This window comes from Clupea harengus, chromosome 1 (assembly GCF_900700415.2).
Source record: "Clupea harengus chromosome 1, Ch_v2.0.2, whole genome shotgun sequence".
Classification (NCBI taxonomy): domain Eukaryota; kingdom Metazoa; phylum Chordata; class Actinopteri; order Clupeiformes; family Clupeidae; genus Clupea; species Clupea harengus.
The window spans coordinates 13,099,074-13,113,217 of NC_045152.1; the positions used below are offsets into that span (position 1 = coordinate 13,099,074).

Consider the following 14,144-nt stretch of genomic DNA (forward strand, 5'->3'; position numbering starts at 1 on the left):
ATGCTCAAGCCGCGGGAGGTGCTGCAGGTCAGTTCAGTGTGTTTCTGTTTCCCTACAACAGCACCCTCCTTCACCTGCAGGTGTGAGAGGACAGGTAAGCATCCATCAAAGCTTCATCCTAAAATGTAATCCACTGACAGTATAAGAGTAAAATAATCAAATGTGTAGATGTGATATATTCATCAGTACTTGTGACTGAGAGAGTGACACCAGATCTGCCTGTTGTCCAGCTCGTTTGAAGATCTGTGTAAAATCGAAGTTTGTCACCTTTCAGGTCACACCTTGGACAATTCGAGTTGCTATTTCCTCTTACCCCCCCCTCTGCTCTTTGCACCGCTCTTCCCCCAGTTGTTTCTCACTTTGTGGTTGAGGTGCTGTGCAGCCAGAAAGGCCATGCTGTGCAGCACAAAAAAGGAAAGAAAACAAGATAAGCAGACTAACAACTTACATGCAGATGTCATTTAATAGATGAACGGATTAATTGAGTGACTGGTTCATTGATTGAGTGGTTAATTGGTTGCTTGTGTGAAAGTGCAAATAACAGTATGTGAGCACATGACAGATCAAAAGAACACGTTGGATTTAAATCAGTTGTGAAATGAAGTTACATTGAGAATAAAAAAGGAAGGCCTATCAACAAATGACTACCTCAAAATCAGATGATTTGAGAAATACTTTAAGACAGCATGTAAAATCATTTTTGTGTGTTAATTTGGATCATGCAGTGATGCCGACCAATCAGGTCTCTGCAATTCACATCATCAGTTCTCTGGGGCCCTCTTCAGGAACAGCAGCACATTGCGGTTGGTTAGACAGGTGATTCCTCCACAGAATGATCCATCAATCTTTTAAAAAGGAATTAACAGCAAAGCCAGTAGGTTTCAGGAGTGTATTTAGGGTGATTGCACCCAATATAATACACTAGAAGAGTGCAGTGGCTGTTAGAACCTACTGAGTGTTTTCATGAAAAATGAAACCGCCTCCGCCTCACGGCATATGTCGCCTGGAGCCAAATAAAAACCACTAACCAAGAACAGCAGGCAGCTGATGCCAAAGGTTCCCTGGAAACAGGCGATGGGTAGGGCACGCCTCTGATTCGTGTTAGAATGTTGATGAACAGGATAAGGAAATACTTAGAATTATAAAACAATTGGGTTCTATCGATTTATTTAGTTTCTGATTGGACGAGAGACGTTCCATGAGTTGGAATACCCCAGGACATCCCAACTCGGACTTTTCACAGCTAATAATAAATTACTCCGCGATGAGCTATAACCGTTAATTTAAAATTCTTATAATTCCAAAAGACGTTGACAATGAAACTATTTTTTTGTTGCGGAGAAACAATGGCGAAATAAACATTTTTGAATCAATAACTTCGTGTTTAAATGGTTAATTGGTTGACTATAAAATTGTTTTATAAAAGCAATATAGTACTCGTGCGAGTGGGTTAGGTAAGGGATATTCCCACGGGTGTTGCCTGCGCCTTACCTACCCCACTCGCACGAGTACTATATTGCTTAAATGGGCCATAGATTATACTTGTTTATGCACACGTATCATGTTATGATGATGTTACCACCCCTCAAGCAATTCAGTTGAAATAAGATAAAATAATTGAATCCACACAGAAAATAAATAATGCACTGAAACAATGCACAGATAAGGAAGTAGAATTATGAGAATGTGGTTCATTTCCAGTATCATGTTGGTTATCTCATTTATGTGATTTATGTCAAATGAATCCACGCAGAAAGGAAACTAGTTAACTGGAGATGTTGATATAAGCATGAAGAATATAAATTACTAATTTAAGGTATAATTACGGGATATGCCCAAGCCATTAATAACGGTATGGTGCTGTATAATTATTGGTGTGTTACTGAACAAATTCATAAAAAGGCTGCAACAGCAAATCAAAATGCAGGAGAATTGGGTAACAACGATTTTTATATCACAAACTGCGTAGTGTTAAACTGTGACATTACTACAAGCATGTACAACAATGCTATAATATTGTCATGTCATAGTGGCCCATTACAGTATTGCCACGGTAAACCTTTCAGGCGAGACATACCGGTGTCAGTCATACAGTATCTTCAGTCATACGTTGATAAGATCTTACTGGAGATATACGTCTCGTCATGGGCAGGCTTGGTGTGGTCAGACTTATTGTTCATTTGAGAAGCAGTGCTCACATATGGGTGACAGCAGTAGACCAGGAAAACCTGTATAAGATCTAACCCTAACCCTAAACCTGTATAAGATCTAACCCTAAACCTGTATAAAGATCACACAAAAGCATCTCAGTGTGGAGCATCACGTGAAGTGACACAGAGGCAGGTGCAAAGTGGTTAAACAGTCATACAAAGACTTGTGTGTTCATTTATATAGACTACAGTATACAGAGAGTGCAATACAAGTAAACAAAAACAAGTAAAATAAAATAAAAAGTAAACAAATAAAAAGATGAAAACTGGGACAAGTGCGAGACTAAACAATAACAGGGCCATGCTGTGAAGAGTAAAAAAAGCAAAGGTATGTGTCTAGAAAGGTAGTATCTGAGAATGTTTTATTCATGAAAGGGTGGGCTCAGGTAAACCGGACAGTCTTAAATGTAGATTTAGAAGCGAAATACGAAGGGATGCCCACCCTCCTGTGGGAGCTGGGTCCATGTCTGATATCCACTCTAACCACAGACTGCCTGACATGTTTCATGTGGGCTCAGATACGAATTAGTTCATATTCAGTACACACAAACTACATACAGACAGACAGGGAGTTTTATTGGGCCCAAGGTCATGAATTGATCTATAAACAGCAGCTGAACCAAAGACATGAGTGTGCGCATTGTGAGGTGGCGTGGCATGGCGGAACAGCATTCTTCACCTGGGAGGTGTATGGTTTCCGAGGAAGAGATAAGAATGTTGTTCTTCGCTGATTGTTTGTTACACATGAGTCACTCCAATGCCTGCGGGGCTAGATGGAGCATTAGGCGTCTGGAGGTTCCTAGAATAAAAGGGTTTAGACGGAGGACTTTAAGGAACTAGGCAGAACGTCAGGACTTGAGGAGGACTTCTAGGGTTTAGACTGAGCACTAGGTGTCTGGAGGTTCCTAGTTCCTAGACGGAGCATTAGGCGTCTGGAGGTTTCCCACAGACCAGCTCATGAGGAGATTTGGTAAGGGCTCATGTTTTACTTCTCATTTCTATTCTGTTTCTGCTTGGCTTTCTAACCTGGTAGTATCAGTCAAGCTTTCTTTTAGTGACGGAGAGAAAGAAGTCAGTGAGTTGAACTTAACTTGGTAAACCATTTCTGCCTGGGGAGCTTTCCCAGACACTTTTCAGCACAATGATCATCGTCATTAAGACACTCAGTTCTTAAATCCACATTTGCTTTTCTATTTAATGGTAATCGGTAAACAATAAATTAGAACTCTGTTAACCTCAAAACAGAAACTATACTAAAATGTATGTGATGACCAAACCCTTAATTATCCATCCAATTAATGTCCAAACCTGAGAAAAGCAAAGGTCTGTTTCAAATTAAATTAAATTAAATTACACCAAAGTAGTGCTGCTATCCCGAAGCAGTCAGGAGAACAAACATAAAATACATATCTAACATCTAAATTATCTCGTTTTGTCACAGGTGCAACACCTCTTTAAAGGAAGAAACCCAGATGATGATGAATCCACTTTCATGGTGTCTATTCGTGGTGGCAATGAGTAAGATTTGTCAAATCCCTTTATCAAAATCTTTGTTCATACACTTACTGTCGAGTTATTTCTTGTTATAAAACAATTGGGTTCTATTGAATTATTTAGCTGTTTCTGATTGGACGAGAGACGTTCCATGAGTTGGAATATCCCAGGACATCCCAACTCGGACTTTTCACAGCTAATAATAAATCACTCCGCGATGAAACATTCTATAGCACGTTGATAAGCGATAACCGTTAATTCAAAGTTCCAAAAGACGTTGACAATGGAACTATTTTTTTGTTGCGGAGAAACAATGGCGAAATAAACATTTTTTAATCAATAACTTCGTGTTTAAATGTTAATTGGTTGACTATAAAATTGTTTTATTAAAGCAATATAGTACTCGTGCGAGTCGAACTCGTACTGTATTGCTTAATTATTATACGCTCCTACTATCGTTGCCATTATAGTAATTATTTGTATTATATGGCAACAATAGTACGAGCGTTCTGATTGGTTTATGCGTGGTCATGCCTCCTTGAGAGCTCAACAAAACTATTTTTTTCTATTTACAATTACTATTTCTTTTCATTAAAAAAATGAGCGAAAGCGAACACTCTGATGGTGAGTTTAACTATACAGATGAACCAGAAATAGTAACAACGGGTGGTGGAGATGACGAAACTAAAAACAACAACAGCCAGGAGGAAATTGAGAACTTTCTAAAAGAGCAGAAAAATGCAAACACTGCGAGAAAAACAACATGCGACCTGAAAACACTTAAACGAAAAATGCCATATAATAAACAACGTACTAACCTCGACCTTTCGATCATACCGGGAAATATCAAACTTCGGCTGATACTCAAGGCAATGAAAAGGAAATTTGAGGTTAATGATTCACAGATTAATATTGAAAGAGCACTGGAAAACTGAAGTGTTGCTTGTAGACTTTTTGTATTTGCCCAGCAACTGGTACAATAGCAACTCAGGCTACTTTAGTTTAGCGTAAAAAAGTAAGTTAGCATGGAATGAGTGTGTGAATCTCATGACTCTGTCTTCGTGTTTCCCCAACAGGTGGGTGCACCACTGCCCGGGGTAAGTAGGCCGAGACATCTCTTCCCATCTTATTATCTGTCTGCCATGATATGTAAACATTTTACAATCAATGGCTACCTCTTACTGTAATCCAGGAAATGTTCATGGGACATTTTCACTGATTGTCATTTGTAAATCTAATAACTCCTTTAGGTATATTTTATCCATTTGGATCAGCTGCAGGTGACGCTATTAGCACTCCTGTAGATGACGGCAGCTCCCCCATCATTCCCCTGCTACGCCCCTTACCTTTCTTCGGTCGCACGTACCAGCAGATTTTCGTAAGGGTTCCAAATCCACCTGAGTATATCCCAGACTCTTACATTAAAATGTAAACAAATTCTAGAAGATTTATATATATATAAAAAAAAACAGTTCCTTTACAGTGTTTTTTTCTTCTTCAGGTGAATCACAATGGGCACATCACATTCAATCAGTCACTCTCCCAATACGTGACGCATGAGTTCCCTGCAAACTCTAACAGGGACATTATCGCCCCCTTTTGGACAGATCTAGACAATCGTGAATCAGGAAACATTTCCTATCAGCAGTATACCAGCGGCGATGTTCTTCAAACCGCAACTCAAGACATCAGCTCCTACTTCCCCAATGTGACTTTCACTGCTTCCTGGGTGTTTGTGGCCACTTGGGACAGAGTGGCCTATTTTCCAAATACAGGGACGGTAAGTACCCTTTGTTAATTTTGGGGAAATTATTCCCAAATCAACACATAAAACTGCAAGTGCAGACACTACAAATCCTTCTCCACCATATGCTGAACATTATATGCTCAAAAGGCTCTAATTGCTCAAGCATGGAGCAATGACACACACACACACAACACACACACACAGTCTTTAAAGGCTCTAATTGCTCGAGTGTGGACCAGTGACACAGCCTCTTAGTGTGTGGTATGCTTGTTGGTTTTAAACACCTCACATTTTGAGAATTCAAACAAATGAAATGGCATGAATACATTCACTAGACTTACTACATCACTGGATTGGGTTTTCAGGAGACCACCTTCCAGGTGGTATTGATTTCTGACAGTGAAATGACTTTCATCTTAATGAACTACGGTGACATTGCCCCAACTTCAAGACAAGTGCAGGTAAGATAATCACAGATTGATTTAGTTTGTTTTTTACTTTTGTCATTTGAAAAGTTGTAACATTGTATTTTGCTCTAACACCTATCCAGATTGGATATGACACCATCAGTTCAACCCACTACGGGTCTCTACGCACCTGCTATCCAAACAACAGTATTGACATTGTGAACTTAAAGACCTCCAGCAATGTCAACGTCCAGGGACGATGGGCCTTCTTGACCACGGTCCAGTCAACCAGCTTCAGCTGTGAGCATCATGTGATTTCATCTGTTTATGTTTCACGATTCTCTTTAAGTCACATGATCAGTGACAGTGATGACATGCTGTGAGATCTAACAGCTGGGTAATGTCCCCATGTCTCCGATATACTTTTGCAGGTACAAACACCCCAGGATTGACAGTACCGCAGCCAGGTGAGCTGAGCATCCTATTTATTTACATCAGACACCTTTAGGAAATGGTACCATTGGGATCTACAGCCTCAGAACACACAGACTCAGACATTCATTTCATGAACAGAGCTGTCAGCATCTATAGTAGCACTACATTTACAAGGGGCCACTGACAGAAAAGAATACAAGGGACAGCCTCCATCTGTATAATAATCAGGATATGTGTCAAGACAAACCTTGGGGATTTGGTTTCTGGAATGAAAAACTGTAATTTCAGACCAGTCTTGTCATTTCTGCCCAACAGAATCCCAACCCTGTGTTTGTCTATTTAAAGTATTTAGGGTTCCTGTACCTCAGTGCCAAGATCAAGGGTTCGATACCCAGTTGAAACATATGCTGGTGAAAATGGATATCTATACTGAACTGATCATGGGTTCGATACCCAATTGAAACATATGCTGGTGAAAATGGATATCTGTACAGTACTGATAATAATGGATAATAATGTCTGCTACATGAATGAATGCTAATGTGGTTTTGTTTTGTTTTGTGCAGTCAGTGATCCCTCTGCTGACACCCAGTCTGGTAGGCTGAGAGTCCCCTTTTTACACACACACACACCTCATCATACACACACCACATCATACACACACCTCATCATACACACACCTCAGCATACACACACCACATCATACACATCATCATACACTCCTCAGCATACACACACACCTCATCATACTAGCCTAAACAACAGTGGTAGTAATTAAACAACAGTGGTAGTAATTAAACAAGAGCAGTCTTTCTGTGCTTTTAGGTCAGCTGATATCGGCCATACTATACAATCAGACAGATGTCAAACAACTTATGCAGCTCGCAATGCATTATGCACGTTTCAAACACTGTTAAATGTTTACAAATTGGCTAGGTATATCCTGTGATTCTGACTGTGCATGCATGTGCATGTGCAGAACGGATCGGGCAGCGGCATGGCACACGCACACACACACACACACACACACACACACGTCTACATGCAGAATGTTTACAAGAAGCAATGCATTATGTGCTAAATTACACTCAAGTGGACAGAAATGACAGCACACCTTTACCTAAGGGAGCACTTGCACTTGTCTCTGTTAATGTGAACTCATCCTATCATTGTGGATCATTTTGCAATCATAACTACATATGCTTAAGCATGTTTAACTGAGTGCTTCAAACATGAAACAGATTTATGGACTGACAGATGGGGACTGGCTATCCCAGGACAATAAACACCAGTGACACATAGTTGCCATTAGGGGGCACTCCACTTATATGATATGTCTACAACTGCTCTCTTGTTCTCTATGGGTGAACAACACATTGTTTGCTTTTTTTTTCATAGATCATGTTCTTGGTGTGCGTCTAAAGATTTCCTCCTTAGAAGATCTAAATGAGGAGCAGATTGAGGAGCAGATACTGAAGCCGGTGAGTAAATCAGTCATGTTGGTTTGACACACTACACTCAGTAACACTACTGTTCAATCTAAGCACTTATGTGTATGAGATGGCAATTTTGCTGTAGTCCATCTGGGTACAGTGCCATGTTGTCTTAACCACATATACTGCACCTTGGTGTGTCGTGTATTCTCAGTTTGGAGACCTCTTGAGCAAGCATGGACTAGATGTCTCTGGGATCCGCTTGCGAAGGTTTTACAAGACAGAACCCTGACGGAGGACGAGAGGGATGCAGGATATGGACCTAAACACCATCTGACAGTCCGCCACAGTGGAGGCCATCATTAGGGTTTTGAACTGAGAACTGAAAAACAAGGACAGAACAGATAGTATCCAGTATACACACAACACAAAACCATAAACATGACATGAAGATCACTGTTGCAATAATCAGAATTATAGACAGGGATGGACACTAACACTTTTTTTTAGCCTTGAACAGGACCCCACTTTCAGAAGCCTAAGTAGACGGTATTTTATGGTGGCCGAAATGTAAACAGTTACATGGACTTAAAAACAATACAGAACATACAATTTCACACAATCTTCCTTAACTAGGACAATATATATTTTTTGTAATCATTTATTTAGATAAAAAACAGAAGTTTGTCAGCATAAGGAACGCATACAATCAACAGCTGCTGATGGTGTTTTGGTTGCAATTGTCTTTTTCTCACATATTCTGTTCTTAAAGACTAGAGTCCCAGATTCTAATTCAATACGCTTTTTGTCAAATTCAACAAATTTCTCCTCACGGTCCTTTGTCTGTCTGTTCAGTGTGTACGCTTCAAAAGAACTCCGGGGTTTGAACATAATTTTGTTCAGTGTGTACGCTTAAAAAGAACTCCGGTGTTTGAACATAATGTTGTTCAGTGTGTACGCTTCAAAAGAACTCCGGTGTGTGTTCATAATCTTGTTCAGTGTGTACGTTTAATATCTTGAAACGAGAATAATTTTTCTAAATATCGATTAACAATGTTCACCACACTGACTGAGTGAGGTGTCCGCTTCTGGGTTACCTGGTGATAGAATTAATTTTAAGACACTGTTAATGACTTGTATTAATAATTACCTTGTATGAATCATGTGCTTATGTAAGCAGGAACATGGCTTTTCTGTGTTTCTCTGTGTGTGTGTAACTTAGAATTTTAGGTGTTGACGCCACTTAGTCTGCATATGTGTAAGAGCTACATGCGTAAGAGAAGGAACATTTTGTCCATGTTTGGGTCAGAGGGGATGAGAAGGGTCGAACTGTGCTTGTTCGATCTTGTGTAAAACTGACATCCTTGCATGACAGAAAGCATAGTAAGATGACCTAGAATGTCAGAGACCCACCACGTGGTTATCCATGCTGACCAGGGGCGTCGTTAGGCCTATTTTAGGGGGGCTGAAGCCCTGCCTATGCAAATTAGGACATAATCAATAAGTGTGGAGCTCATGTGCATATTCAAATTAATTTAAAAATAAACTGGTAATACAAAAAAAGTTACTTTTCATGTATAATTTTACTATGTAAAGTTGTATTGTGGTAGGAGTAAAGGAAAAAATTAAGCCTATTTGGGTGTATTTTGGGCATATTCGATTAGTGTTTAGCTCATTTGCATATTCAAATTCATTTTCAAAGAAACTTGTAATACAATTTTTTTTACCTTTCATGGGTACTTTCATTGTGTAAAGTTTCATTTTGATAGGAGTAAAGGATTTTTGGGGTGTATTGTTGCCTGGCATTATTAGCACACATCTCAGATTGATGAGAATTAAACATATTTCCTCAAATAGGATTTCTTAGGACTTTTAGTATGTTGTTCTGGACACCTCATAGAAATGATCTATGCTGAAAAAAATTATTTTACAATTAGTCTGTCGTAAAACGGTACTTTGCCTGGACTATAAGAGCTATCCAACAAACCACATTCTAATGGAGGGTGGCAAAAAGAAGCCATTGTTTTAGAAAGACAATGTTGTTATGGTCATAGGAGACCAAAATGGAGCTTCAAAGCGCTATGTGGTGTAAATCTAACACTGCCAATGCCTCAAGAAACACTATCACAATCATGAAATATGGCAGAGGTATCATGTAGTGGGGATAATCTTTTAGAAATGATGGGAGAATAAATGAAAATAAATCCTTCACAATATCATAAGACAAGAAAATCTGTTGCAGTCTGTTGTAAAACTAAGGCTTGGGAGGGCAATTACCTACCAGTAGGACAAATACCCACGGCACAAGGCTAAAGCATCACTGGAGTGGCTCAAAAACAGTAAAGTAAATATTCTAGAAGGGCTCAGTCAAAGCCCTGATCAAAATCCTACTGAGAATCTGTGGGCACTACAGTACAGGACAGCCATCCCATCAACCTAGATCATTGATCTATATATAAATTCTACCAAGAAATGAAGTGTATTCTTAATTTTACAAGACAGATAACTTACTTAGCCTTTAGAAATATACCATATAAGTATACCCTAATGAAAATACAGACTCAGAAAATATGTCTTTTTGTAACTGTGAAAATAGTTATGACTTAGATAGGTTGAACACTTTTGCAAGTCACTATATCTGTATGAAATGACTGAACACATTCAATCATTCATCTACTTATTCTATGTTCTTGGTACTGAAAGTCACAGTATAGGCATACCCACCGTAAACAACTTTGCTGGAGATGTTACAATGTTGCACACTCAGGCTCATTACGAGCGATAAGCGCTCCACAGATGTATCAATGGAACCCTAACAGGTATCGAGTGGCACTTTCAGTTCCAGGCCTGATGTGAGAAGGAGTGCTCTCTGCTCCTCTCTTCTCCTCTCCTGATGTGAGTAGGAGTGCTCTCTGCTCCTCTCTTCTCCTCCGCTCTCCCCTCCATTCCTCTGCTCTATTCTGCATTAATTCTCCTCCTTCCTTCAACTCTTCTCCTCTCTGCTTGTGAGTAGGAGTGCATAGTGATCCTCTTCTTCTCTCACACCCTCAATGGAGCATTCCACCTCACAAGGCGAGGTTAAGCATGGTTGCAGAAAGGCAACACAACAGTGCTAATTATAAGATTATAACAGACAAGAAAGCAGAGGTAAGTTAACCAATGGCAAAAGGCCAAAAAATGATTCACATAAATTAATTTATTAAAAACATTCATAGTTTGAATAAGTATCATCAGTGTAGGGATAATTTATAGCTTACGAGACCACGCTGATGCCTTCGGTTTTTTTCTTTGAGGGACAACCAATGTTTCTAGAGGCAACCGCGGTTTAACCCACAGACAACCTCAGGTTAGAATTAATCAGTCACAATGTACATTATGCATGTTTAATAGGCTAATAGATCATATTTGCGCATATGATTCAAATATATTACATTATTAAAGTAAAGTAATGTAATTGATAATGTAAATGTAATGTTAAACCTGTTTTGCTGCCTGAAATGAAGGCTATAGCCCTCAGCTATGATATAGCTACATGCCCGCTGGACCCCATCCCATCCAACATCCTTCAAGCCATATCGCCTGCCGTCTTACCGGCAATAACACAGGTGATTAATGCTTCATTTAATTCTGGAACATTTCCTTCTCTTTTCAAAGTGGCTCGGGTAACGCCGCTGCTCAAGAAGCCGTCTCTCGATCCCACTCAGGTGGAAAACTATCGACCGGTCTCACTTCTCACACTCCTATCTAAAACCATTGAGAGGGCAGCTTCCAAACAGGTCACCGAGTTCCTGTCAAAGAACAATCTCCTCGATCCGAACCAGTCTGGATTCAAAAGCGGTCACTCCACCGAAACAGCCCTGTTGTCTGTAACGGAGGCCTTAAAAACAGCTAGAGCAGCAGCTCAATCCTCGGCTCTCGTCCTGTTTGACTTATCAGCTGCGTTTGATACAGTCAACCACCGCATCCTTCTGTCCATACTGTCAAGTATGGGCATTTCTGGCAATGTGCACTCCTGGTTTGAATCCTACCTCACTGGGCGCTCGTTCAACGTGTCATGGCAAGGTCAGCTGTCTGTACCTCACCGCCTCACCACTGGGGTGCCCCAAGGCTCGGTGATGGGACCACTTCTCTTTGCCATTTACACCACCTTGTTGGGCCCTATCATCCGCTCGCATGGTTTTTTCCTACCACTGTTATGCCGATGATACTCAACTGTTTCTGTCTTTCCCTCCTGAGGACACCACGGTCTCGGCGCGGATCTCGGACTGTCTCGCTGATATATCCACATGGATGAAAAATCACCACCTTCAGCTGAACCTGGCCAAAACGGAACTGATGGTCTTCCCGGCCAAACAGGTCATCCACCACAACATCAATATCAAAACTGACTCTTTATCTCTTGTTCCATCCAAAACAGCAAGAAACCTCGGGGTCATTATTGATGACCAACTGACCTTCACGGCCCACATCGCCTCTGTCTCCAGGTCGTGCCGCTTTGCGCTATACAACATCCGCAAAATCAGGCCGTACCTAACCCAGTATGCCACCCAGCTGCTGGTGCAAACCTTGGTGAGTTCCCGCCTTGACTACTGCAACGCCCTCCTAACGGGCCTGCCGGCTTGTGTGGTGAAACCACTACAGATGATCCAGAACGCGGTGGCGCGTCTGGTGTTCAACCAACCGAAAAGGGCACACGTCACCCCGCTACTCATTGAGCTCCACTGGCTGCCAGTAGCTGCTCGCATTAAGTTCAAGTCACTTATGCTTGCCTACAGAGTGCTTGCTGGTTCTGCTCCCACCTACCTAAATGCTCTTGTAAGGGCAAATGTTTCACCCAGGACACTGCGCTCGTCTAGTGAGCGTCGTTTGGCACTGCCGTCTGTGCAAGCACGGCAATCCAGACTATTCTCATTTGTAGTTCCACGTTGGTGGAACGAACTGCCTAGTACTACCAGAGCAGGGGCGTCCCTCTCTACCTTCAAGAAGCTTTTGAAGACCCAACTCTTCAGAGAGCACCTCCCTTCCTAACTGGCACCTGACTAGCGCTTAACTTGCACTTCAGCAGTTACATTCCTGCACTTCTTTTTCCTTTTTTCTAGGTCGTTGTTTTCTAATTCTCATGTAAAGTAGTATTTATTGTTACACCATGCTTTTTATTGCTCTTAGCTTGACTGTTCTCTCCCTTGTACGTCGCTTTGGACAAAAGCGTCTGCTAAATGACTAAATGTAATGTAAATGTAATTTAAAACGGCCCTATTATGCTTTTCTCTTTTTCCCCCTTTCCTTCAGCATTTGCATTTATGGCGTGTTCAAATCTACTTTCGCTAGTCAGTGGACGGGAGAATGTCAACAAGAAGTTTTATTTGTCAACTTAGTTATCTGAGTGTAAGCAGTTGAGTTAAACTTGGACCCAAAATCAGGCGTGCTCGATGCCTTTAGATGGGTTTAAATTATTGTTGGTACCATTTTAACTTTGTATAATGTGTATTTCTTCTGACACATGACATCACCCCTGTGCTGTGGGCCTGTGGTGGTATGGGCCAATTAGGGAGAGTTCAGCTACCAGGTAGAAAGGATTAGCTTAGTAGTAGTTGGGAAGCTTCTGTGCTGAGAACTTCTTTGATGAGAGTTTGTTGGTGAGCCATGTCCAACAGAAGAGTGAGGATGATACATTTGTGCTGTCTCAGTGTAGGGACATAGTGTACCACACTACTATTGACTGTACATATACAGTTGTTTGTAAATCATTTTTGTTTCAATTTATATAATTAGTCTTTTTGTTTATATTTTTCACATTCTTGGCTTGTGCATCTGGTGGAGGACAAATACATTTCTAACTACCGAGTGTTTTTCTCCCTGCTGCCTTTTGTGCATACCCTAAAAGACTCTCGACACGGTTACCCTTTGACATTTGGTGGCAGCGGTGGGATTGTGCCTGAAGCGCAAGGGTGCGCTTCCCAAAGGGGAGGGCAGTCTGATGATGTGTCGTCACTACACATGAGTGTGTGCTCTGACTGCCATGCCATTGAGCCTGGCGCTTTGGCGTTGCGGTCAGAGTGCAGGTTTTGCACCCTGTAGACCCTGGTTCAAGTCTGGGTGGTGTGATTACTCTTTCCCCTTCGCTACACTGGACAATATCAGATGGCTGTGAGCATGAATCTATTGAGCATCCACCATTCTGCTGATTAGTGTCCTGCTCAGTGTGAGGTGAATCCTGGGCATCATTTAACTCATTTTCATTGTTTGCCTGATTGCATGCGCTGTTCGTCCCTGAATGTCCTCCTGTGTCTGTCACGTCACACTCATCCCATGTATCAGTCTCCATTAGATCAGTTGCATCTGCTATATCTGCACGAATGTCATCATTTATGTGACTCATCTGCCAAGCTATTCATTGCATCCTCAAAAGCTGGTTTAT

General features: G+C 41.1%; 1 protein-coding gene across 1 annotated transcript; it reads left to right on the top strand.

Moving 5' to 3' along the window:
* On the top strand, positions 1-6,692 carry LOC105909084 (sushi, nidogen and EGF-like domain-containing protein 1). The gene is made up of 8 exons (XM_042709358.1): positions 1-27; positions 4,781-4,801; positions 4,927-5,082; positions 5,206-5,484; positions 5,817-5,912; positions 6,002-6,158; positions 6,290-6,325; positions 6,646-6,692. Exons 1-8 carry the CDS (start codon positions 1-3, stop codon positions 6,690-6,692), a joined length of 819 nt encoding a protein of 272 aa, XP_042565292.1.
* The last annotated feature ends 7,452 nt before the right edge of the window (positions 6,693-14,144 follow it).

Excerpts from the sequence above, each read along its gene's own strand:
- LOC105909084 (XM_042709358.1), top strand. The coding sequence starts at position 1 with ATGCTCAAGCCGCGGGAGGTGCTGCAG. Across the intron at positions 4,802-4,926 it reads TGGGTGCACCACTGCCCGGG|TCATTTGTAAATCTAATAAC; the intron begins GTAAGTAGGCCG and ends TTTCACTGATTG. Across the intron at positions 6,326-6,645 it reads ATTGACAGTACCGCAGCCAG|GGTTCCTGTACCTCAGTGCC; the intron begins GTGAGCTGAGCA and ends TAAAGTATTTAG.